Here is a 27,357-nt window from a genome sequence, read left to right as displayed (position 1 = left end):
TCGGATTCTAGTAGGGTGAGACCGGGTGCTGCAGACTGTTCTAGTGCCCGCGCCAATTCGTTGATATATATGTTGAAGAGGGTGGGGCTTAAGCTGCATCCCTGTCTCACCCCACGACCCTGTGTGAAGAAATGTGTGTGTTTTTTGCCAATTTTAACCGCACACTTGTTGTTTGTGTACATGGATTTTATGATGTTGTATGTTTTACCCCCAACACCACTTTCCATCAATTTGTATAGCAGACCCTCATGCCAAATTGAGTCGAAGGCTTTTTTGAAACCAACAAAGCATGAGAAGACTTTGCCTTTGTTTTGGTTTGTTTGGTTGTCAATTAGGGTGTGTAGGGTGAATACATGGTCTGTTGTACGGTAATTTGGTAAAAAGCCAATTTGACATTTGCTCAGTACATTGTTTTCATTGAGGAAATGTACGAGTCTGCTGTTAATGATAATGCAGAGTATTTTCCCAAGGTTACTTTTGACGCATATTCCACGGTAGTTATTGGGGTCAAATTTGTCTCCACTTTTGTGGATTGGGGTGATCAGTCCTTGGTTCCAAATATTGGGGAAGATGCCAGAGCTAAGGACGATGTTAAAGAGTTTTAATATAGCCAATTGGAATTTGTTGTCTGTATATTTGATCATTTCATTAAGGATACCATCAACACCACAGGCCTTTTTGGGTTGGAGGGTTTTTATTTTGTCCTGTAACTCATTCAAGGTAATTGGAGAATCCAGTGGGTTCTGGTAGTCTTTAATGGTTGATTCTAGGATTTGTATTTGATCATGTATATGTTTTTGCTCTTTATTCTTTGTTATAGAGCCAAAAAGATTGGAGAAGTGGTTTACCCATACATCTCCATTTTGGATAGAGATTTTTCTCTCTCTCTCTCTCTCTCTCTCTCTCTCTCTCTCTCTCTCTCTCTCTCTCTCTTCCTCTTCTCTCTCTCTCTCTCTCTCTCTCTCACTGTGTCTCTCTCTGTCTCTGTCTCTCTCTCTCTCTCTCTCTCTCTCTGTCTCTCTCTGTGTCTCTCTCTGTGTCTCTCTCTCTCTCTCTCTCTCTCTCTCTCTCTCTCTCTCTCTCTCTCTCTCTCTCTCTCTCTCTCTGTCTCTGTCTCTGTCTCTCTCTGTCTCTATCTTCCTCTTCTCTCTCTCTCTCTCTCTCTCTCTCTCTCTCTCTCTCTCTCTCTCTCTCTCTCTTCCTCTTCTCTCTCTCTCTCTCTCTGTCTCTGTCTCTGTCTCTCTCTCTGTCTCTTCCTCTTCTCTCTCTCTCTCTCTGTCTCTCTGTATAAGAGCTCTATAGAAGACTGACTGGCTGTCGTGCTCCAGACTAGACAAGCTGAGGAGGTATTTGTTAACATCCTGTAGGAGACTGTTTGTTGTCTCCGTGTCTTTCTATGGAGGAATCATTCATTCCCAGCAGATTCTCTGCTTCCCAGACCCAGTCTTTATTTAACTAGGCAAGTCAGTTAAGAACAAATTCTTATTTACACTGACGGCCTACAAAAAGGCAAAAGGCCTCCTGCGGAGACGGGCTCGATTTAAAAAATACAAATATAGGACGAGAGATAATACAACACTACATAAAGAGAGACCTAAGATGACAACACAACATGGTAGCAACACAACTTCACAGCATGGTAGCAACACAACATGGTAGCAACACAACATGGTAGCAGCACTAAACATGGTACAAACATTATTGGCCACAGACAACAGCACAAAAGGCAAGAAGGTAGAGACAACAATACTTCACGCGAAGCAGCCACAACTGTCAGTAAGAGTGTCCGTGATTGAGTCTTTGAATGAAGATATTGAGATAAAACTGTGCAGTTTGAGTGTTTGTTGCAGCTTGTTCCAGTCGCTAGCTGCAGCGAACTGAAAAGACTAGCGACTCAGGGATGTGTGTGCTTTAGGGATCTTTAACAGAATATGACTGGCAGAACGGGTGTTGTATGTGGAGGATGAGGGCTGCAGTAGATATCTTAGATAGAGGGGAGTGAGGCCTTAGAGGGTTTTATAAATAAGCATCAACCAGTGGGTCTTGCGACAGGTATACTGAGATAACCAGTTTACAGAGGAGTATAGAGTGCAGTGATGTGTCCTAAAAAGAGCATTGGTGGCAAATCTGATGGCCAAATCGTAAAGAACGTCTAGCCGCTCGAGAGCACCCTTACCTGCCGATCTATAAATGATGTCTCCGTAATCTAGCATGGGTAGGATGGTCATCTGAATCAGGGTTAGTTTGGCAGCTGTGGTGAAAGAGGAGCGATTACGATAGAGCAGTGGTTCCCAAACGTTTTATAGTCCCGTACTCCTTCAAACATTCAACCTCTATCTGTACCCCCTCTAGCACCAGGGTCAGCGCACTCTCAAATGTTGTTTTTGCCATCATTGTAAGCCTGCCACACACACACTATACAATACATTTATTAAACATAACAATGAGTGTGAGTTTTTAGTCACAACCCGGCTCGTGGGAAGTGACAAAGAGCTCTTATAGGACCAGGGCACAAATAACAATATAATAATAATCAATAATTTTGCTCTTTATTTAACCATCTTACATATAGAAAAAATATCCCAGCATTGTCCCAGCCATATTCACAGCAGCAGGAAGAATTATGTCCTCCACAATAGTATGGGGCTTGCCTGTCCTAGCCACTCGGTAGCTCACCATATAAGACGCTTCTAGCCCCTTCTTATTAATGGTATCTGTTGCTTTTATACGTCATACGTTATATGTCTTACACCTGGAAAGTCGTCTTAATTCTCGCTCAAAAAACTCCCGTGGCTTATTTTTCAAATTGACATGTTTTGTTTCTAAATGTCTGCGGAAGAGTGAAGGTTTCAATGAGTTGTGAGAAAGTACTTTTGTACATATAACACACTGTGGCTGAGGAAAGGCACTACTCCCATTATAAGGAAATTTCTTGTGCGTGCTTCGATGGTCCAACGTCCCTGTCTGTTGTTCGGTGCTTTCCCCGGTAAGGGGGCAGTAGCTCTTCGGCTGCATCAGATTCTGACAACTGTCAGTGTCCATGCAAGCTGGGCTAACAACATGTAGAATTACTGATGCTAGCTGGGCTAACAACAACATGTAGAATTACTGATGCTAGCTGGGCTAACAACAACATGTAGAATTACTGATGCTAGCTGGGCTAACAACAACATGTAGAATTACTGATGCTAGCTGGGCTAACAACAACATGTAGAATTACTGATGCTAGCTGGGCTAACAACAACATGTAGAATTACTGATGCTAGCTGGGCTAACAACAACATGTAGAATTACTGATGCTAGCTGGGCTAACAACAACATGTAGAATTACTGATGCTAGCATTGGCTGTGCTCGTGGGAGCAGGTGCCGGTAGGGTACTGTTGGTAGTAGCAGTACTAGCAGTACTACCAGTACAGCTGGTATGTGTCTCTATGGATGTGGGCCTTACTAAATGGAAATTGTGACGAATTTTGTAATTTTTTTAAAGTAAAAAAAGTATCTTTTTTATCTGTAAAAAAATATATATATATTTTTGGCGTACCCCGACGCATTCGCGTACCAGTTTGGCAATACCTGCTATAGAGGAAACCAAGTCTAGATTTAACTTTATTCTGCAGCTTTGATATTTGCTGAGAGAAGGACAGTGTACCATCTAGCCATACTCCCAAGTAATTGTATGAGGTGACTACCTCAAGTTCTAAACCCTCAGCGGTAGTAATCACACCTGTGGGAAGAGGGTCATTCTTCTTACCAAACCACATGACCTTTGTTTTGGAGGTGTTCAGAACAAGGTTAAGGGCAGAGAAAGCTTGTTGGACACTAAGAAAGCTTTGTTGTAGAGCGTTTAACACAAAATCCGGGGAGAACCTGATTTTACATTGTGTTAATATTGTATTCACCCCTCTCACTGTCCTCTGAAGGACTTTTCTGAGGAGAACCTGATTTTACATTATGCTAATATGGAATTCACCCCTCTCGCTGTCCTCTGCAGAAGGACTTTTCTCGTCGGGTGGAGCTACAGGCGTCTGACGTGGAGCTTTGGTTGGGATTCATCACCTTCCTGTGTGAGGTTTTTGGAACCATGAGGTCCAGCGCTGGAGAACCGTTTAGGGTGTTGGTCTGTCCTATATACACCTGTCTCCGAGAGGTGAGTCCCCTGTTCCCTACACCTGTCTACCACTACACTAACACACCTCCACCTGTCTACCACTACACTAACACACCTCCACCTGTCTACCACTACACTAACACACCTCCACCTGTCTACCACTACACTAACACACCTCCACCTGTCTCCGAGAGGTGAGTCCCCTGTTCCCTACACACCTCCACCTGTCTACCACTACACTAACACACCTCCACCTGTCTACCACCGTCCACTAACACACCTCCACCTGGAGAACCGTTTAGGGTGTTGGTTTGTCCCGTGTACACACACACACACACGCACACGGACATTCCACCTCTGCTCAACTATGTAGCCATCTAATCTACATTCTATAATGTTGGATATCTTCTTATATCCACTCTAGCAGTACCACTTATAGCCCGGACATTATTTCTAGAGTGGATATTGGAACAGACTCGGGTGCCTCTCTGTGACTGGGTGTGTCCCACATGCTATGTGGATATATCCTCAACCAGTAATTCACTACTATAACAAAGCATCCTTATTCAGAAGTCCCCTCCATCCATCAGTCAATCCCACAGCACAGCATAGTACTCTGGGTAATTGGAAAAAAACTAAGGGGGGAAGATGATTCCGGTAACACCTGCCTCACCTCCGAGTTCCAATTTCCATCAGCGGAGGAGGTCTGTCACAATGGCTCAGACCGTTTCCATAGGAACCAGAGACCGCAGACAGACGCGGTAATAAACTGGGGCTTATCCGGTAGAGAAAGCAGAAGTGGTCAAAACACAGACTGGCGAAACAGTGAGTGGAGCATGGAGGGTTTAGATGAATGGTTAGCATGAAATCAATTACCAGAAAAGCCACCAAGACAGTACAGCATTTAGCCTATCATAGCCTGGTCCCAGATCTGTTTCTACTGTATAGCCAACTTCTAGTTGATGTCATGTCAAACAATGACCGTAGGTGTTGTGAAAGACTGTACAAAACAGATCTGGGTCCGGGCTAGTAATTTACCTCCGTATTCCTACTTCTAGCCAGTAACGGTACAGTAACACGTCATGGTGGGGGGGGCTAGTGTGAGGAGAAAGAGCTGCTTCTCTGCCTCCCTCCCTCCCTCCCTGCGAGTACTCCCCCTCTCAGTATCTCGGTGATGCAAGATGTGTTTATCTGGTTTCCATGGTGACATCCTATATCCAGCCATCCGTGTAGATACAGGGCATTCTGAAAAAGTATTCAGAAAAAACAATTGAATCTATTTTTAGAATAAGTCTGCAATGTAACAAAATGTGGAATAAGTCACTGGGTCTGAATGCACTGTACCCACACATACATACATACATACATACATACATACATACATACATACATACACACACACACACACACACACACACACACACACACACACACACACACACACACACACACACACACACACACATACACACATACATACATACATACATACATATTGTGGGTTCATTCCCCACGGGGGGACCAGGATGAATATGTATGAACTTCCCAATTTGTAAGTCGCTCTGGATAAGAGCGTCTGCTAAATGACGTAAATACATACATATATATATATCCCTCTGGGTTCCAGTGAGTAGTCTATCTATTTTGCTGCACTTCAGCAGGAGGAGGATTTTTGTTGGAGCGAGTGGTCAGGGGCCCGGAAAATCATTATACCTTGATTACATTGATACATGATCACGAGTCTATTTTTATTTGTAGGAATATTTGGGAACAGGTTTCCTTAACTAAAGTCATTTTAGCTGAATGCCTGGTGATTTTAGTATTTAAAAAAAATAAAAATAAAAATAAAGAAATGTAAGATTTAGAATTTTTTTTTTAAATAAAAAACAGTAGCCTCCTGTTGCCGACCTCGAGTCTGTCAGGCTTCTCTCTTCTCTGCAGAGGAGTGACATTACAGCGACTGTCACTCGCACACGCCTGCGAGAGAGTGAGATGAGCAGAGGTGTAGGCTGCACCCCCCACTTCTACTGTTTATTCACGGTCACACAACAGGGAGCCTGCCACCCCCGCCTATACACCCCCCCCCCCACACACACACACACACACACACACACACCACTGGCATGTGCCAGCCTGGTACTCCCCATGGAGCAAGACAATCTAACACTTCCACAGACTGTAGGACTGTTAAACAGTGACAGGGAGGGAGGGAGGGAGGGAGGGAGGGAGGGAGGGAGGCGCACCTCTCACATTCCTATACTCTGTATTATTACCATTATACTGGGTTACACGGAGGGACACTGGGAGCAGGCTGGAGGACACAGAGAACCTAGAGGACACTGGGATCAGGCTGGAGGACACAGAGCACCTAGAGGACACTGGGATCAGGCTGGAGGACACAGAGCACCTAGAGGACACTGGGAGCAGGCTGGAGGACACAGATGACCTATACTGTATAGAGGACACTGGGAGCAGGCTGGAGGACACATAGCACCTAGAGGACACTAGGAGCAGGCTGGAGGACACAGAGGACCTAGAGGACACTGGGAGCAGGATGGAGGACACAGATGACCTATACTGTATAGAGGACACTGGGAGCAGGCTGGAGGACACAGATTACCTAGAGGACACTGGGATCAGGCTGGAGGACACAGAGGACATAGAGGACACTGGGATCAGGCTGGATGACATAGAGGACACTGGGAGTAGGATGGATGACACCGAGCACCTAGAGGACACTGGGAGTAGGATGGATGACACCGAGCACCTAGAGGACACTGGGAGCAGGCTGGAGGACACAGATGACCTAGAGGACACTGGGAGCAGGCTGGAGGACACAGATGACCTATACTGTATAGAGGACACTGGGAGCAGGCTGGAGGACACAGATGACCTAGAGGACACTGGGAGCAGGCTGGAGGACACAGATGACCTAGAGGACACTGGGAGCAGGCTGGAGGACACAGATGACCTAGAGGACACTGGGAGCAGGCTGGAGGACACAGATGACCTATACTGTATAGAGGACACTGGGAGCAGGCTGGAGGACACAGATAACCTAGAGGACACTGGGAGCAGGCTGGAGGACACAGATGACCTATACTGTATAGAGGACACTGGGAGCATGCTGGAGGACACAGATGACCTAGAGGACACTGGGAGCAGGATGGAGGACACAGATGACCTAGAGGACACTGGGAGCAGGCTGGAGGACACAGATGACCTAGAGGACACTGGGGGCAGGCTGGAGGACACCGATGACCTAGAGGACACTAGGAGCAGGCTGGAGGACACAGATGACCTAGAGGACACTGGGAGCAGGCTGGAGGACACAGATGACCTATACTGTATAGAGGACACTGGGAGCAGGCTGGAGGACACAGATAACCTAGAGGACACTGGGAGCAGGCTGGAGGACACAGATGACCTATACTGTATAGAGGACACTGGGAGCATGCTGGAGGACACAGGTGACCTAGAGGACACTGGGAGCAGGATGGAGGACACAGGTGACCTAGAGGACACTGGGAGCAGGCTGGAGGACACAGATGACCTAGAGGACACTGGGGGCAGGCTGGAGGACACCGATGACCTAGAGGACACTAGGAGCAGGCTGGAGGACACAGATGACCTAGAGGACACTGGGAGCAGGCTGGAGGACACAGATGACCTATACTGTATAGAGGACACTGGGAGCAGGCTGGAGGACACAGATGACTTATACTGTATAGAGGACACTGGATTATTTTCACTATTCGCTTAAGAACATGAAATCATTTCCCTTTGTTAAATATTTGTTTTGATATAGTGCTGACAATAAGTATTTTCCCCCTTTCTGATTTTCTCTATTTTTGCATATATTTGATACTGAATGTTATCAGATCTTCAATAAAACCTAATATTAGATAAAGGGAACCTGAGTTTACAAATAACACAAAACATTTATTTATTAATTGATTTATTTAATTAACAAAGTTATGCAACACCAAATTCCCCTGTGTGAAAAATATCCCCCCCCAATAACTGGTTGTGACACCTGTGTCACTGGTTGTGACACTCCACGCGCTTCCTGTAGTTGTTGATCAGTCTCACGTCGCTGTGGCCCTCTCTTCTATGCAGAACTGCTGTAACTCTGACATGTTGTGGGTTTTCAACCATGAACGGCTCATTTTAAATCCTGCCACAACATCTGTTGGGATTAGGTCTGGACTTCATTTGTAGATGTTTTGCCATTTTCATGTAGACCTGTGTGTGTTTTGGATCATTGTCTTGAGCACCATGCTGTCACTGGTCTGGCTGAGGGCTGTTAGACCACCATGCTGCCACTGGTCTGGCTGAGGGCTGTTAGAGCAACATGCTGTCACTGGTCTGGCTGAGGGCTGTTAGAGCAACATGCTGTCACTGGTCTGGCTGAGGGCTGTTAGACCACCATGCTGCCACTGGTCTGGCTGAGGGCTGTTAGAGCAACATGCTGTCACTGGTCTGGCTGAGGGCTGTTAGAGCACCATGCTGTCACTGGTCTGGCTGAGGGCTGTTAGAGCAACATGCTGTCACTGGTCTGGCTGAGGGCTGTTAGACCACCATGCTGTCACTGGTCTGGCTGAGGGCTGTTAGAGCAACATGCTGTCACTGGTCTGGCTGAGGGCTGTTAGAGCAACATGCTGTCACTGGTCTGGCTGAGGGCTGTTAGACCACCATGCTGCCACTGGTCTGGCTGAGGGCTGTTAGAGCAACATGCTGTCACTGGTCTGGCTGAGGGCTGTTAGACCACCATGCTGCCACTGGTCTGGCTGAGGGCTGTTAGAGCAACATGCTGTCACTGGTCTGGCTGAGGGCTGTTAGAGCACCATGCTGTCACTGGTCTGGCTGAGGGCTGTTAGACCACCATGCTGCCACTGGTCTGGCTGAGGGCTGTTAGAGCAACATGCTGTCACTGGTCTGGCTGAGGGCTGTTAGACCACCATGCTGTCACTAGTCTGGCTGAGGGCTGTTAGAGCACCATGCTGTCACTGGTCTGGCTGAGGGCTGTTAGACCACCATGCTGCCACTGGTCTGGCTGAGGGCTGTTAGAGCAACATGCTGTCACTGGTCTGGCTGAGGGCTGTTAGAGCAACATGCTGCCACTGGTCTGGCTGAGGGCTGTTAGACCACCATGCTGCCACTGGTCTGGCTGAGGGCTGTTAGACCACCATGCTGCCACTGGTCTGGCTGAGGGCTGTTAGACCACCATGCTGCCACTGGTCTGGCTGAGGGCTGTTAGAGCAACATGCTGTCACTGGTCTGGCTGAGGGCTGTTAGAGCAACATGCTGTCACTGGTCTGGCTGAGGGCTGTTAGAGCAACATGCTGTCACTGGTCTGGCTGAGGGCTGTTAGAGCAACATGCTGTCACTGGTCTGGCTGAGGGCTGTTAGAGCAACATGCTGCCACTGGTCTGGCTGAGGGCTGTTAGACCACCATGCTGCCACTGGTCTGGCTGAGGGCTGTTAGAGCAACATACTGTCACTGGTCTGGCTGAGGGCTGTTAGAGCAACATGCTGTCACTGGTCTGGCTGAGGGCTGTTAGAGCAACATGCTGCCACTGGTCTGGCTGACGGCTGTTAGAGCAACATGCTGTCACTGGTCTGGCTGAGGGCTGTTAGAGCAACATGCTGTCACTGGTCTGGCTGAGGGCTGTTAGAGCAACATGCTGTCACTGGTCTGGCTGAGGGCTGTTAGACCACCATGCTGCCACTGGTCTGGCTGAGGGCTGTTAGAGCAACATGCTGCCACTGGTCTGGCTGACGGCTGTTAGAGCAACATGCTGTCACTGGTCTGGCTGAGGGCTGTTAGAGCAACATGCTGTCACTGGTCTGGCTGAGGGCTGTTAGACCACCATGCTGCCACTGGTCTGGCTGAGGGCTGTTAGAGCAACATGCTGCCACTGGTCTGGCTGAGGGCTGTTAGACCACCACTCCAGGTTGCAGTAGACACTGGTCTGGCTGACGTCAGTCAGATTACATATTACACTCGCTCAAATGCAGGCCTGGTGTGATGTAGCCTATATATTCTTGGCTGTCTATGGACTGGTAGAGCAGGTTTAGGTGTGTTGAGTGTGTTTCTGGAGGTACTAAAAAAACATGACAGGTGTATAGGTAGATACTAGACGGTATCTACTGTATATCTTATGTATTTAAATCCAGGTAAGAATGACGAGGTGTGAATGGATGGTCTTCGAAGAGGACTTTAGTTGGAACTGTCTCAACAACCACAATTATAAAAGTTAAGAAAATGCTAAGCCTTGTTTGATTGAATGATGTGAAAGAATCAATGATATGTGTTTGTGGTATCGCTACGTATAACTAGGAAAAGCCTCCCAATGAGAATAAAGGTCATTGGCCGGGAAGTGGCAATGCCATAATGGATGATGTCGGAATTCACACAGGATTCCGGAGCGGAATGTTTGTGGACGTCTGGGAGTTCTCAGTGTTCCTGGGAAAGGAGGTGGGACTGGGGAGAGCGGGATGGTGGGGTGGTTGAGGAATTGTGCCACTTATGCAGGTTGGCTGTGGTGTCAGTAACGTTAGAGCTTGGCAACCGTCAGTGTAGTACGTCTCCAGGGATGTCATTATGTGGGATGTCTCAGCTTACATCCCCAGTCCCCACTGCTCACTGCTGCACATTCTAGGAATGACAAGCCTTCAGTAATTACTGCAGTTCACCAGGAATCCTTCCTAGAATTCATCTCACACATGAACACAGTGAGCACATGCCCTCCAGCAGCTGAAGTCTGCTGTCTGATAGACCCAACTGGGAAACTGGTATGTAAACTGGTATGTAAACTGGTATGTAAACTGGTATGTAAACTGGTATGTAAACTGGTATGTAAACTGGTATGTAAACTGGTATGTAAACTGGTATGTAAACTGGTATGTAAACTGGTATGTAAACTGGTATGGCAGTAAACTCTTGTAGTGCAGTTGCTCGGTTACTTTTGAATCTAAAAGTAATAGATATTTTTTATTATGGTCGACTCTGGGGTGTTTTCCCACAACATTCTAAGAAACCTGTTGACACAATCCTTAATTTAGTAACTTGCTAAAGTTAATCAACCCATAAATATACAAGGTTGAACTATTCCTGCTTCATGGTCACTTATTCTTAACTACTAGACCAGGTATATTCAACATTGGGTTTGTGTGGAGGTACTGCAGGCGGTGTGTGTGTGTGTGTGTGTGTGTGTGTGTGTGTGTGTGTGTGTGTGTGTGTGTGTGTGTGTGTGTGTGTGTGTGTGTGTGTGTGTGTGTGTGTGTGTGTGTGTGTGTGTGTGTGTGTGTGTGTGTGTGTGTGTGTGTGTGTACAGCACCAGTTAAAAGTTTGGACACCTACTCATTCAAGGATTTGTCTTTATTTTACTATTTTCTACATTGTAGATTAATAGTGAAGACATCAAAATAGTGTTAAACAAATCAAAACATATTTTAGATTCTTCAAAGTAGCCACCCTTTGCCTTGATGTCAGCTTTGCACACTCTTCGCATTTTCTCAACCAGTTTCACCTGGAATTTTCCAACAGTCTTGAAGGAGTTGGCGGCTTTTCCTTCACTCTGCGGTCCAACTCTTCCCATACCATCTCAATTAGGTTGAGGTCAGGTGATTGTGGAGGCCAGGTCATCTGATGCAGCACTCCATCACTCTCCTTCTTGGTCAAATAGCCCTTACACAGCCTGGAGGTGTGTTGGGTCATTGTCCTGTTGAAAAACAAATGATAGTCCCACTAAGTGCAAACCAGATGGGATGGCGTATCGGTGCAGAATGCTGTGGTAGCCATGCTAGTTAAGTGTGCCTTGAATTCTAAATAAATCACTGACAGTATCACACCTCCTCCTCTATGCTTCACGGTGGGAACCACACATGCGGAGATCATCCGTTCACCAACTCTGCGTCTCACGAAGACACAGCGGTTGGAAGCAAAAGATCTCCAATTTGGACCCATCAGACCAAAGGGCAGATTTCCACCGGTCTAATATCCATTACTCGTGTTTCTTGGCCTAACCAAGTCTCTTCTTCTTATTGGTGTCCTTTAGTAGTGGTTTCTTTGCAGCAAAAAAATATTATTTGGGAATTAACAGAAGTAGGCAGTAAATAAAGTCAGTTTTCTGCTGTGCATGACTGCATCCTGCATCATCCTGTCATCCTGCAGCACTCCATTCTGGGTGAAGTTAATGTACGGTCCAATATTGACTATGCATCCAAAGAGATTGGGCCATCCTAGAATTGTTTTAGTGAAATATTATCAAATTTAGCAGACACTTTTATCCAAAGCGATTTACAGTCGTGTGAATACATTTTTATGTATGGGTGGTCCCAGGAATCAAACCCAATATCCTGGCCTCGCAATGCTCTCCCAAGATGGATGACAAGGTAATACATTCTTTGTGAAGCCTCAATTTAACATGACTTATAAGGCCTTTATTAAGCGATGCTTATAAACCTGTGCTTTATAACAGGTGGCATGTCACATTTGACATTGGTTGTCACACAGTTATGCCACATTTATGAGTCCTTTATAAAGCATGACATACAGTTATAGATATGTAAAGCATTTATGTAGTGTTTATAAAGCATGACATATGGTTATAGATTTGTAAAGCATTTATGTAGTGTTTATGAAGCCTTTATAAGCTGCGGGACCCAAACGGTCATGGACTTCTAGTCCTACAACACGGATATAAATGGCCAATGGAAGAACTCTTGTTCAAATTGTTTATGATATTTTGATCCAAAATGTATTAATTTAACACCACCACCTCAACATTGTATACCTTTTGACTGTGCGGCCATTGCTATTTTACCCCCTGTATGAAACAAAAAATGATTTGAAAGTCAAAGCTCTGTGCTGGGGCCAGGCTGCCAGGCTGCTTTGGGTGGTATCCTGGGTAGGCCTACATATCAAATGGCACCCTATTCTCTATATAGTGGACTGCTTTAGACTCACAGCCAGGCTGACCCAGACTGTCCAGGCCTTCCCTGGACTCTTTGATCATCCCTGTCTTTCTGGTAGGCCCCTCCCCTTCACAAAGAGCTGCCTGTCTCAGCGCCCGTTCTGAGACAACACACACACTGTACTTCTGCTTGTATTTCCTCCCGTGGGTGAGGCTCCAGTCTGCTTGTATTTCCTCTCGTGGGTGAGGCTCCAGTCTGCTTGTATTTCCTCTCGTGGGTGAGGCTCCAGTCTGCTTGTATTTCCTCTCGTGGGTGAGGCTCCAGTCTGCTTGTATTTCCTCCCGTGGGTGAGGCTCCAGTCTGCCTGTATTTCCTCCCGTGGGTGAGGCTCCAGTCTGCTTGTATTTCCTCCCGTGGGTGAGGCTCCAGTCTGCTTGTATTTCCTCCCGTGGGTGAGGCTCCAGTCTGCTTGTATATCCTCCCGTGGGTGAGGCTCCAGTCTGCTTGTATTTCCTCTCGTGGGTGAGGCTCCAGTCTGCTTGTATTTCCTCTCGTGGATGAGGCTCCAGTCTGCTTGTATTTCCTCCCGTGGGTGAGGCTCCAGTCTGATTGTATTTCCTCCTGTGGGTGAGGCTCCAGTCTCAAACAGCTGGTTTGAGTTGGTTCACGGTGAAGGATATACAGCTGGTTTGTGTTGGTTCATGGTGAAGGATATACAGCTGGTTTGTGTTGGTTCATGGTGAATGATATACAGCTGGTGTGTGTTGGTTCATGGTGAAGGATATACAGCTGGTTTGTGTTGGTTCATGGTGAAGGATATACATACAGTGGGGAGAACAAGTATTTGATACACTGCCGATTTTGCAGGTTTTCCTACTTACAAAGCATGTAGAGGTCTGTAATTTTTATCATAGGTACACTTCAACTGTGAGAGACGGAATCTAAAACAAAAATCCAGAAAATCACATTGTATGATTTTTAAATAATTAATTTGCATTTTATTGCATGACATAAGTATTTGATCACCTACCAACCAGTAAGAATTCCGGCTCTCACAGACCTGTTAGTTTTTCTTTAAGAAGCCCTCCTGTTCTCCACTCATTACCTGTATTAACTGCACCTGTTTGAACTCGTTACCTGTATAAAAGACACCTGTCCACACACAATCAAACAGATTCCAACCTCTCCACAATGGCCAAGACCAGAGAGCTGTGTAAGGACATCAGGGATAAAATTGTAGACCTGCACAAGGCTGGGATGGGCTACAGGACAATAGGCAAGCAGCTTGGTGAGAAGGAAACAACTGTTGGCGCAATTATTAGAAAATGGAAGAAGTTCAAGATGACGGTCAATCACCCTCGGTCTGGGGCTCCATGCAAGATTTCACCTCGTGGGGCATCAATGATCATGAGGAAGGTGAGGGATCAGCCCAGAACTACACGGCAGGACCTGGTCAATGACCTGAAGAGAGCTGGGACCACAGTCTCAAAGAAAACCATTAGTAACACACTACGCCGTCATGGATTAAAATCCTGCAGCGCACGCAAGGTCCCCCTGCTTAAGCCAGTGCATGTCCAGGCCTGTCTGAAGTTTGCCAATGACCATCTGGATGATCCAGAGGAGGAATGGGAGAAGGTCATGTGGTCTGATGAGACAAAAATAGAGCTTTTTGGTCTAACTCCACTCGCCGTGTTTGGAGGAAGAAGAAGTATGAGTACAACCCCAAGAACACCATCCCAACCGTGAAGCATGGAGGTGGAAACATCATTCTTTGGGGATGCTTTTCTGCAAAGGGGACAGGACGACTGCACCGTATTGAGGGGAGGATGGATGGGGCCATGTATCGCGAGATCTTGGCCAACAACCTCCTTCCCTCAGTAAGAGCATTGAAGATGGGTCGTGGCTGGGTCTTCCAGCATGACAACGACACGAAGCACACAGCCATGGCAACTAAGGAGTGGCTCCGTAAGAAGCATCTCAAGGTCCTGGAGTGGCCTAGCCAGTCTCCAGACCTGAACCCAATAGAAAATCTTTGGAGGGAGCTGAAAGTCCGTATTGCCCAGCGACAGCCCCGAAACCTGAAGGATCTAGAGAAGATCTGTAGGGAGGAGTGGGCCAAAATCCCTGCTGCAGTGTGTGCAAACCTAGTCAAGAACTACAGGAAACGTATGATCTCTGTAATTGCAAACAAAGGTTTCTGTACCAAATATTAAGTTCTGCTTTTCTGATGTATCAAATACTTATGTCATGCAATAAAATGCAAATTAATTACTTAAAAATCATACAATGTGATTTTCTGGATTTTTGTTTTAGATTCCGTCTCTCATAGTTGAAGTGTACCTATGATAATAATTACAGACCTCTACATGCTTTGTAAGTAGGAAAACCTGCAAAATCGGCAGTGTATCAAATACTTGTTCTCCCCACTGTATATGTGTTTACTGAACAGCATCGTACTGCACCGTACCGTACTCGCTATCCTGTCTGATACTCCCCTCGCTATCCTGTCTGATGCTCCCCTCGCTATCCTGTCTGATGCTCCTCTTGCTATCCTGTCTGATACTCCCCTCGCTATCCTGTCTGATGCTCCCCTCGCTATCCTGTCTGATACTCCTCTCTCTATCCTGTCTGATTCTCCTCTCTCTATCCTGTCTGATGCTCCTCTCGCTATCCTGTCTGATGCTCCTCTCGCTATCCTGTCTGATGCTCCTCTCTCTATCCTGTCTGATGCTCCCCTCGCTATCCTGTCTGATACTCCTCTCTCTATCCTGTCTGATTCTCCTCTCTCTATCCTGTCTGATGCTCCCCTCGCTATCCTGTCTGATGCTCCTCTCGCTATCCTGTCTGATTCTCCCCTCGCTATCCTGTCTGATGCTCCTCTCTCTATCCTGTCTGATGCTCCTCTCGCTATCCTGTCTGATGCTCCCCTCTCTATCCTGTCTGATTCTCCTCTCTCTATCCTGTCTGATGCTCCCCTCGTTATCCTGTCTGATGCTCCTCTCTCTATCCTGTCTGATGCTCCTCTCTCTATCCTTTCTGATGCTCCTCTCTCTATCCTGTCTGATTCTCCTCTCTCTATCCTGTCTGATGCTCCTCTCTCTATCCTGTCTGATGCTCCTCTCTCTATCCTGTCTGATGCTCCTCTCTCTATCCTGTCTGATGCTCCTCTCTCTCACTCACCCTCCCAGACAAACTGCAGGAGCTAAGCTCAGGGAGGGTGGGCTTAGCGGTGGCTTGGCGCTGTGCTGCAGCGTGGCACATTATGGAGTGATGAGGCCCAGACCATCTGTTAGCAGGCAGCCAAGTAATTCCCTCAGGGCCAAGCTAGGAGATACAACCTGCATCTGAAAGTAATGACCCATGGGCCCTGGCCAAAAGTAGTGCACTTTGTAGGAAAATATGGTCTACAGTAGTGCACTTTGTAGGAAAATAGGGTCTACAGTAGTGCACTTTGTAGGAAAATAGGGTCTACAGTAGTGCACTTTGTACGAAAATAGGGTCTAAAGTAGTGCACTTTGTAGGAAAATAGGGTACCATTTCAGAAACAGACACAACGTTCACCTCCCCGCCCAGCCCCGATGGTGCAACCTCGGGGGACGTGCCAAGGTTAGTGCCAGGCGACCTACCGCCCTTCCAGGCATCTCTACCGATGGGGCTTAATGTGTGTTTGTTGTAGTACATAGTTACACCAAGCTAGTCTCTCCTGCCGACTTGAGTTCCATAAGGCCCAGTAGCTAGTGCAAAGCTTTGAGTGTGCCTAGGCACAGGCATAATGTTATTACACTAGTATTTGTGAAATATGACAAATATAAGCACCCACAAAAAAACATACAACATTATGATGTGTTTTCTAGTACAACATAGTTCCTCACCCTCTGTTTCCCCCACCTCAGCCCAACCCCCTCATCCTTGGTGCTTTCCTGACCAATCACCACACTTCTTCTACTTCTTCTGCACGGCTCATGAATGATGTTCCCTTCCCGTGTGGAATCTTTTTGTCTGAACCGGCACTGTTTAAGTTAGGAAGGCAATTATCTCTGGACCCTGCGGCCCCATCATCCCCGGCTCCCACCCACACAAATCCCTCACAGGTGAAAGGTCAATGTCTCTGTGAGAGCTGGCCATGGATTGGTTCAGCAGCTTAGGCATAATGCACCAACCACTTCACTCTTAATGGTCTTTAGTGTTTGGAAATTGTCTCTGGATGCGTGCCAAATGGCATCCTATTCCTTTCGTAGTGAATTACTTTTAACCAGAACCCTTTAGGCCCTGGTCAAAAGTAGTGCACTTATAGGGAATGTGGTGCCATTTGGAACACAAACTTTTTCAGGGTGGAATTTGTGTACTTAACTTCTTCTTCAGCACTACGTACCACGTACCGTTATTTTCCTGCTATGGCTCGTAGCTCATGAGAAGTGCATGTCTGTGGTGTGTATTTTTTCAACTTTTTGGCAGCACAGTTGTCAATTTCCATTTGTTCTCTGATAGTAAGAACAGTCTGCTCCTCTCTGCTCTGCTCCTCTCTGCTCTGCTCCTCTCTGCTCTGCTCCTCTCTGCTCTGCTCCTCTCTGCTCTGCTCCTCTCTGCTCTGCTCCTCTCTGCTCTGCTCCTCTCTGCTCTGCTCCTCTCTGCTCTGCTCCTCTCTGCTCTGCTCTGCTCCTCCCCTCTCTGCTCCTCTCTACTCTGCTCTGACCTGCTCTGCTCTGCTCCTCTCTACTCTGCTCTGACCTGCTCCTCTTGTCTCTGCTCCATATGATATACAGTGCATTCGGAAAGTATTCACGCCACTTGACTTTTTCCACATTTTGTTACGTTACAGCCTTATTCTGAAATGGATGAAATAAATAAACAATCCTTATAAATCTACACACAATACCCCATAATGGCAAAGTGAAAACAGGTTTTTATATTTTTTGGAAACTGAAATGGCAGTTGACATAAGTATTCAGACCCGTTGCTGTGAGACTGGAACTTGAGCTCCTGTGCATTGTTTCCATTGATCATCCTTAAGATGTTTTCAACTTGGAGTCCACCTGTGGTAAATTCAATTGATTGGACATGATTTGGACACATAACTGTCTATAAGGTCCCACAGTTGACAGTGCATGTCAGAGCAAAAACCAGGCCATGAGGTTGAAGGAATTTTCCGTAGAGCTCCGAGACAGGATTGTGTCGAGGCACAGATCTGGGGAAGAGTACCAAAACATTTGTGCATTGATGGTCCCCAAAAACACAGTGGCCTCCATCATTCTTAATGGAAGAGGTTTGGAACCACCAAGACTCTTCCTAGAAGAAGGCCGCCTGGCCAAACTGAGCAATAGGAGGAGAAGGGCCAAGAATCCGATGGTCACTCTGACAGCGCCAGAGTTTCCCTGTGGAGATGGGAGAACCTTCCGGAAGGACAACCATCTCTGCAGCACTCCACCAAGCAGGCCTTTATGGTAGAGTGGCAAGACGGAAGCCAGTCCTCTGTAAAAGGCACATCAAATCAAAGTGTATTTGTCACGTGTGCCGAATACAACAGGTGTGGACCTTACAGGGAAATGCTTCCTTACTTACTAACCAACAGTGCAATTTCAAAAAAAACAAAAAAAAATGTATTAGGTGTATAATAGGTAAGTAAAGAAATAAAAACAACAGTGAAAAATAACAGTAGCGAGGCTATATACAGTAGAGAGGCTATATACAGTAGCGAGGCTATATACAGTAGCGAGGCTATATACAGGCACCGGTTAGTCGAGCTGATTGAGGTAGTATGTACATATAGATATGGTTAAGGTGACTATGCATATATGATAAACAGAGAGTAGCAGTAGCGTAAAAGAGGGGTTGGGGGGGGGCACACAATGCAAATATTCCGGGTAGCCATTTGATTACCTGTTCAGGAGTCTTATGGCTTGGGGGTAAAAGCTGTTGAGAAGCCTTTTGGTCCTAGACTTGGCGCTCCGGTACCGCTTGCCATGCGGTAATAGAGAGAACAGTTTAGGACTGGGGTGGCTGGGGGTTTTGACAATTGTTAGGGCCGTCCTCTGACACCGCCTGGTGTAGAGGTCCTGGATGGCAGGCAGCTTAGCCCCAGTGATGTACTGGGCCGTTCACACTACCCCCTGTAGTGCCTTGCGGTCGGAGGCCGAGCAATTGCCGTACCAGGCAGTGATGCAACCAGTCAGGATGCTCTCGATGTTGCAGCTGTAGAACCTTTTGAGGATCTCAGGACCCATGCCAAATCTTTATAGTTTCCTGAGGGGGAATAGGCTTTGTTGTGCCCTCTTCACGACTGTCTTGGTGTGTTTGGACCATTCTAGTTTGTTGGTGATGTGGACACCAAGGAACTTGAAGCTCTCAACCTGCTCCACTACAACCCTGTCGATGAGAATGTGGGCGTGCTCAGTCCTCCTTTTCCTGTTGTCCACAATCATCTCCTTAGTCTTGGTTACGTTGAGGGATAGGTTGTTATTCTGGCACCATCCGGCCAGGTCTCTGACCTCCACCGACAAGACAGCCTATAGGGAGATCAGGCCTACCACTGTTGTGTAGTCTGCAAACTTAATGATGGTGTTGGAGTCGTGCCTGGCCATGCAGTCGTAGGTGAACAGGGAGTACAGGAGGGGACTGAGCACGTACCCCTGAGGGGCTCCTGTGTTGAGGATCAGCGTGGCAGATGTGTTGCTACCTACCCTCACCACCTGTGGGTGGCCCGTCAGGAAGTCCAGGATCCAGTTGCAGAGGGAGGTGTTTAGTCCCAGGATCCTTAGCTTAGTGATGAGCTTTGAGGGTACTCTGGTGTTGAACGCTGAGCTGTGGTCAATGAATAGCATTCTCACATAGGTGTTCCTTTTGTCCAGGTGGGAAAGGGCAGTGTGGAGTGCAATAGAGATTGCATCATCTGTGGATCTGTTGGGGCGGTATGCAAATTGGAGTGGGTCTAGGGTTTCTGGGATACTGGTGTTGATGTGAGCCATTACCAGCCTTTCAAAGCACTTCATGGCTACGGACATGAGTGCTACGGGTCTATAGTCATTTAGGCAGGTTACCTTGGTGTTCTTGGGCACAGGGACTATGGTGGTCTGCTTGAAACATATTGGTATCACACACTCAACCGGGGACATGTTGAAAATGTCAGTGAAGACACCTGCCAGTTCATCAGCACCTGCCCGGAGCACACATCTTGGTAATCCATCTGGCCCCGCAGCCTTGTGAATGTTGACCTGTTTAAACGTCTTACTCACGTCAGCTACGGAGAGCGTGATCACACAGTCATCCGGAACAGCTGATGCTCTCATGCATGCCTCAGTGTTGCTTGCCTCGAAGCGAGCGTAGAAGTGATTTAACTCATCTGGTAGGCTCGTGTCACTAGGCAGCTTGCGGCTGTGCTTCCCTTTGTAGTCTGTAATAGTTTGCAAGCCCTGTCACATAAGATGAACGTCGGAGCCGGTGTAGTACGATTCAATCTTAGCCCTGTATTGACTCTTTTCCTGTTTGATGGTTCGTCGGAGGGCATAGCAGTGCTTCTTATAAGCTTCCGGGTTAGAGTTCCGCGCAGCCCACTTTGAGTTTGCCAAAAGGCACCTAAAGGACTCTGACCATGAGAAACAAGATTCTCTGTTCTGATGAAACCCAGATTGAACTCTTTGGCCTGAATGCCAAGCGTCACGTCTGGAGGAAACCTGGCACCATCCCTACGGTGAAACATAGTGGTGGCAGCATCATGCTGTGAGGATGTTTTTCAGCGGGAGGGACTGGGAGACTAGTCAGGATCGAGGGAAAGATGAACGGAACAAAGTACAGAGAGATCCTTGATGAAAACCTGCTCAGGAACTCAGATTGGGGCGAAGGTTCATCCTCCAATAGGACAATGACCCTACGCACACAGCCAAGACAACGCAGGAGTGGCTTCGGGACAAGTCTCTGAATGTCCTTGAGTGACCCAGCTAGAGCCCGTACTTGAACCCGATCTAACATCTCTGGAGAGACCTGAAAATAGCTGTGCAGCAACGCTTCCCATCCAACCTGACAGAGCTTGAGAGGATCTGCGGAGAATAATTAGAGAAACTCCACAAATACAGGTGTGCCAAGCTTGTAGCGTCATACCCAAGAAGACTCGAGGAAGACCATATACTGTACCATATACTGTACCATATACTGTACCATATACTGTACCATGTATTGTACCGTATACTGTACCGTATACTTTACCGTATACTGTACCGTATACAGGGATATTTGGAAATGTATGCTACATTCATCACAAGTTGCATCCTTTGAGAACCTAGAATAATGGTGACGACATCAGAGCTATGGGGTGGCGCAGGCGAATCATGTAGTGACCAGGGGAGTGTTAAACATATGAAATGAGGTTTTATGTTTGGGATGGTTTTTCAATACCATTGAGACTATCTCTTAAGTTTTTTAATCATTTTAAAATTTGTAACTATTTTTTTTATTTTTTATTAAATACCTGCAGTCAACTTGTGCAATGCGTCAGGAGATAAAGCAGATTGTGTTCCTCGTCACATTATTTTACATGATGAAGCTCACTTAGTTCCCCAGCACAGTTGAGCCGGTCACGTGTTTGTTTGTTAATAGCAGGAGAAAGGAGAAAGTGTGTATTGACAGGGGTCGCATTATATTATGGACGTCAAGTGTTTTTCTGCTTTAATAGAGTGATCAGGGACGTGCAACTCTAGTTTTCCTGCACAGAAAATACATTAGTGCAACACATTTGACATAAAATAGCTTCATTTTCATCAGAAGACAACAGAAATGCGATTTGGCTGGCAGCCACATAAATAAATGAGCGTACAATGAAAAAGCAAGGATTTGTTTTTGTTGCAAAAACGACACATGTCCATCATATTTCTAATGTTAATGGTCACATACACACGGTTAGCAGATGTTAATGGTCACAAACACACGGTTAGCAGATGTTAATGGTCACATACACATGGTTAGCAGATGTTAATGGTCACATACACATGGTTAGCAGATGTTAATGGTCACATACACATGGTTAGCAGATGTTATTGGTCACATACACATGGTTAGCAGATGTTAATGGTCACATACACACGGTTAGCAGATGTTATTGGTCACATACACATGGTTAGCAGATGTTAATGGTCACATACACATGGTTAGCAGATGTTAATGGTCACATACACACGGTTAGCAGATGTTAATGGTCACATACACACGGTTAGCAGATGTTAATGGTCACATACACATGGTTAGCAGATGTTATTGGTCACGTACACATGGTTAGCAGATGTTATTGGTCACATACACATGGTTAGCAGATGTTATTGGTCACGTACACATGGTTAGCAGATGTTATTGGTCACGTACACATGGTTAGCAGATGTTATTGGTCACGTACACATGGTTAGCAGATGTTATTGGTCACATACACATGGTTAGCAGATGTTATTGGTCACGTACACATGGTTAGCAGATGTTATTGGTCACATACACATGGTTAGCAGATGTTATTGGTCACGTACACATGGTTAGCAGATGTTATTGGTCACGTACACATGGTTAGCAGATGTTATTGGTCACATACACATGGTTAGCAGATGTTATTGGTCACATACACATGGTTAGCAGATGTTATTGGTCACATACACATGGTTAGCAGATGTTATTGGTCACATACACATGGTTAGCAGATGTTATTGGTCACATACACACGGTTAGCAGATGTTATTGGTCACATACACATGGTTAGCAGATGTTATTGGTCACATACACATGGTTAGCAGATGTTAATGGTCACATACACATGGTTAGCAGATGTTATTGGTCACATACACATGGTTAGCAGATGTTATTGGTCACATACACATGGTTAGCAGATGTTAATGGTCACATACACATGGTTAGCAGATGTTATTGGTCACATACACATGGTTAGCAGATGTTATTGGTCACATACACATGGTTAGCAGATGTTAATGGTCACATACACATGGTTAGCAGATGTTATTGGTCACATACACATGGTTAGCAGATGTTAATGGTCACATACACATGGTTAGCAGATGTTAATGGTCACATACACATGGTTAGCAGATGTTAATGGTCACATACACATGGTTAGCAGATGTTAATGGTCACATACACATGGTTAGCAGATGTTATTGGTCACATACACATGGTTAGCAGATGTTAATGGTCACATACACATGGTTAGCAGATGTTATTGGTCACATACACATGGTTAGCAGATGTTAATGGTCACATACACATGGTTAGCAGATGTTATTGGTCACATACACATGGTTAGCAGATGTTAATGGTCACATACACATGGTTAGCAGATGTTAATGGTCACATACACATGGTTAGCAGATGTTAATGGTCACATACACATGGTTAGCAGATGTTATTGGTCACATACACATGGTTAGCAGATGTTAATGGTCACATACACATGGTTAGCAGATGTTATTGGTCACATACACATGGTTAGCAGATGTTAATGGTCACATACACATGGTTAGCAGATGTTAATGGTCACATACACAGGGTTAGCAGATGTTAATGGTCACATACACATGGTTAGCAGATGTTATTGGTCACATACACATGGTTAGCAGATGTTATTGGTCACATACACATGGTTAGCAGATGTTATTGGTCACATACACATGGCTAGCAGATGTTATTGGTCACATACACATGGTTAGCAGATGTTATTGGTCACATACACATGGTTAGCAGATGTTAATGGTCACATACACATGGTTAGCAGATGTTAATGGTCACATACACATGGTTAGCAGATGTTATTGGTCACATACACATGGTTAGCAGATGTTATTGGTCACATACACATGGTTAGCAGATGTTATTGGTCACATACACATGGCTAGCAGATGTTATTGGTCACATACACATGGTTAGCAGATGTTATTGGTCACATACACATGGTTAGCAGATGTTAATGCAAGTGTAGCGAAATGCTTGTGCTTCTAGTTTTGACCATGCAGTAATATCTAACAAGTAATCTAACAATTTCACAACTACCTTATACACACTAAAGGGGCGAATGAGAATATGTACATAAAAATATATGGATTAGCGATGGCCGAACGGCATAGGCAAGATGCAGTAGATGGTATAGAGTACAGTATATACATATGAGATGTGTAATGTAGGGTATGTAAACATTATATAAAGTGGCATTGTTTAAAGTGGCTAGTGATACATTTATTACCTAAATTTTTTCATTATTAAAGTGGCTAGAGATGAGTCAGTATGTTGGCAGCAGCCACTCAATGTTAGTGATGGCTGTTTATTAACAGTCTGATGGCCTTGAGATAGAAGCTGTTTTTCAGTCTCTCGGTCCCTGCTTTGATGCAGTTTGGAAATTTTACAAGCGAATGTGAATGAGAGATGTTGTGCAAATGAACAAAGTGATTCTAATGCTGAGCAGAAATTACAAAATATGAAGCATTTTTAGATCTGTGTTTACAAAAAGGCAGCAAGATATTTCTTATGCATTGTGTCATTTGTTGTTGTTGGTGTGTAAAATGCAGAATTCTGAAGTAAAACCTAGTCTACCTTGCTGTAACTAAGTGGCTGAATGAATAAGGTGGCGGTAGTCGTCTACAGTGTTGAAGGCAAAGCCCTTTTGGATTCGTTTTTTGTATAACAGCCGCTGCCATCTTGATTTCCTTGCGTTTTTTCCCCCCAATCTTCTCCTAGTGACTCCAGACTACACACAGACACAGCATGTAGACATGCTGCTGGAGAGCCAGAACTACATGCGTCAATACTGTGTTCATTTGCACAACATCTCTCATTCACATTTGCTCGTAAAATTTCCAAACTCACCAAATATGCCATTCGGTAGCTACCGCCCAACCTTAGTTTGGACCTGCCTGGATTTACAACCCTATTCTGTTTGGACTGAGCTGTTAGGTAGCCAAGCTTTCACATCTCGCTCTTTCTCTCTCAATTCAATTGAAAGGGCTTTATTGGCATGGGACACATATGTCTACATTGCCAAAGCAAGTAGCGTTAGCCATCAACTGCTAACGTTAGCCATCAAGCTAATGAAGTTAGTCAGAGATGAGTTTTCCAATTGCGCTGGAGAGGCTGTAGAAAGCTGTAGAAGCTGTATCTACTACGCTTTGTTTCAGTACAAACTGGATCACTGAGTTCCAGTGTGGCAATTGTTTGCTTGCCGAGGATTATAGGCTTGATGTGGCTTCCTTGATCACACAGGTCGCCAGCCTTACGTAAGAAACTGAGGAAATGTTGACCTTTTCTACGCCGGTGCCTGGATGGCGTTCGCACCGCCTGGCCGGTGTTGCCCGGAGTTCGTTCGCCAGGGGAGCCATCTCCTGCCTCTCCTCCCCCATCTGATAGCGGAGTCGAAGGAGCACAGCAAGAGGAGCATGACAATCAACGATGGTTGCATGTCACGAGCCGTGGAGGCCAGCACCATTCTGTGAAGCGTGGGAGTGGGTGGATTTCTAAGTCATTCTCGCCAGCCATGATTTTGGGCAGCTCCATGGTAAGGAATGTGACAGTTCCTGGTGCAGAAACAATGTCCTACCCCGGAGCTTGAGTAAATGACATTACTAAGCTGCTCCCGAATGCACTACTCCAGGACATGGACATCAATGCTATCGTAGTCCATGTGGGTTTTAATGACATTATGACGTGCAGCTCTGAACAGTTGAAACTGGATTTTAAAGAGCTGACTGACTCTCTGATAGACACTAATATAAGACCCATCATATCTGGCCCTGTGCCCTCTCTGATCATATCTGGCCCTGTGCCCTCTCTGATCATATCTGGCCCTGTGCCCTCTCTGATCATATCTGGCCTTGTGCCCTCTCTGATCATATCTGGCCCTGTGCCCTCTCTGATCATATCTGGCCCTGTGCCCTCTCTGATCATATCTGGCCCTGTGCCCTCTCTGATCATATCTGGCCCTGTGCCCTCTCTGATCATATCTGGCCCTGTGCCCTCTCTGATCATATCTGGCCCTGTGCCCTCTCTGATCATATCTGGCCCTGTGCCGTCTCTGATCATATCTGGCCCCGTGTCCTCTCTGATCATATCTGGCCCCGTGTCCTCTCTGATCATATCTGGCCCCGTGTCCTCTCTGATCATATCTGGCCCCGTGCCCTCTCTGATCATGTCTGGCCCCGTGCCCTCTCTGATCATATCTGGCCCTGTGCCCTCTCTGATCATATCTGGCCCCGTGCCGTCTCTGATCATATCTGGCCCCGTGTCCTCTCTGATCATATCTGGCCCCGTGTCCTCTCTGATCATATCTGGCCCTGTGCCCTCTGATCATATCTGGCCCTGTGCCCTCTCTGATCATATCTGGCCCTGTGCCCTCTGATCATATCTGGCCCTGTGCCCTCTCTGAATGATTATTTCTCTTCACAACTGGCCAGGTGATTATTGCAGCTCAATGTGTGTAACTTTTGTTGACAATTTCGATACCTTTTTGAAACAAAACACGTTTTATAAGGAGGATGGGATCCACCCAAATCATTTGGGTTCCTGGATCCTTTCACAGCATTATAAGGCTGCGTTGAGAAAATGAATTATCAATGACCCAAGCCCAGCTCAGCTAATCCCTACCATTGTGTCGCTGAGTTGTCATAATGCTTCAGCAAATGTACATTATCCCAGGGGCGTTGGTAGACACAATGTAAGTAACCTAATGTATGTCCCTCTAACTGCCCTGAATGCCTCTGCTGATCCTACAGCTATTGTATGCAGCAATCATGTGTCTATGAACCAGATTTATGCTGTTAGCACTGAGGCGGTGTGCTCTAGTAGGAAGTCTACTGTGTGCAGCTCATCCTGCACGAACTAACATAAATAGCATGATAATATCTACTTCTGCTAAGCTTCCCAGTAAAGCAATGAAAACAAGCAAGCATCACAGAAAAGTGCTCATAATAGCCCACGTCAACATATGTAGCTTAAGAAACAAGGTTCATGAAATGTATAACTTGCTAGTAACAGATGACATCCATATCCTGGCTATCTCTGAAACTCAATTAGACAATACCTTTGATACAATGGTAGCAATACAAGGTTATAACATTTACAGAAAATAAATGCCAGTGGTGGTGTTGCTGTTTATATTCAGAATCACATTCCTGTAAGCTTAGAGAGGATCTCATGTTAAATACTGTTGACGTAAGGTTCATCTGCCTCACCTAAAGCCCATTCTGGTGGGAAGCTCCTATAGACCACCAACTGCTAACAGTCAGTATCTGGATAATATGTGTGAAATGCTTGATAATGTATGTGATATCAACAGAGGTATATTTTCTGGGTGATTTAAATA

The 27,357-nt window shown here is 45.9% G+C and overlaps 1 protein-coding gene across 1 annotated transcript in view; it reads left to right on the top strand.

The window, feature by feature from the left end:
* Positions 1–27,357, top strand: part of ctif (CBP80/20-dependent translation initiation factor) — a 180,463-nt gene that overhangs the window by 142,835 nt on the left and 10,271 nt on the right. Inside the window, exon 12 of the mRNA XM_071389018.1 lies at positions 3,993–4,148. Within this exon, the coding sequence (XP_071245119.1) occupies positions 3,993–4,148 (156 nt within the window). The remainder of the gene's footprint in view (positions 1–3,992; positions 4,149–27,357) is intronic.

The sequence above is a fragment of the Salvelinus alpinus genome, chromosome 1, assembly GCF_045679555.1.
Source record: "Salvelinus alpinus chromosome 1, SLU_Salpinus.1, whole genome shotgun sequence".
Taxonomy (NCBI): domain Eukaryota; kingdom Metazoa; phylum Chordata; class Actinopteri; order Salmoniformes; family Salmonidae; genus Salvelinus; species Salvelinus alpinus.
The sequence above is the reverse complement of the archived record's forward strand: the minus strand, read 5'-3'. Positions and strand labels throughout refer to the sequence as shown.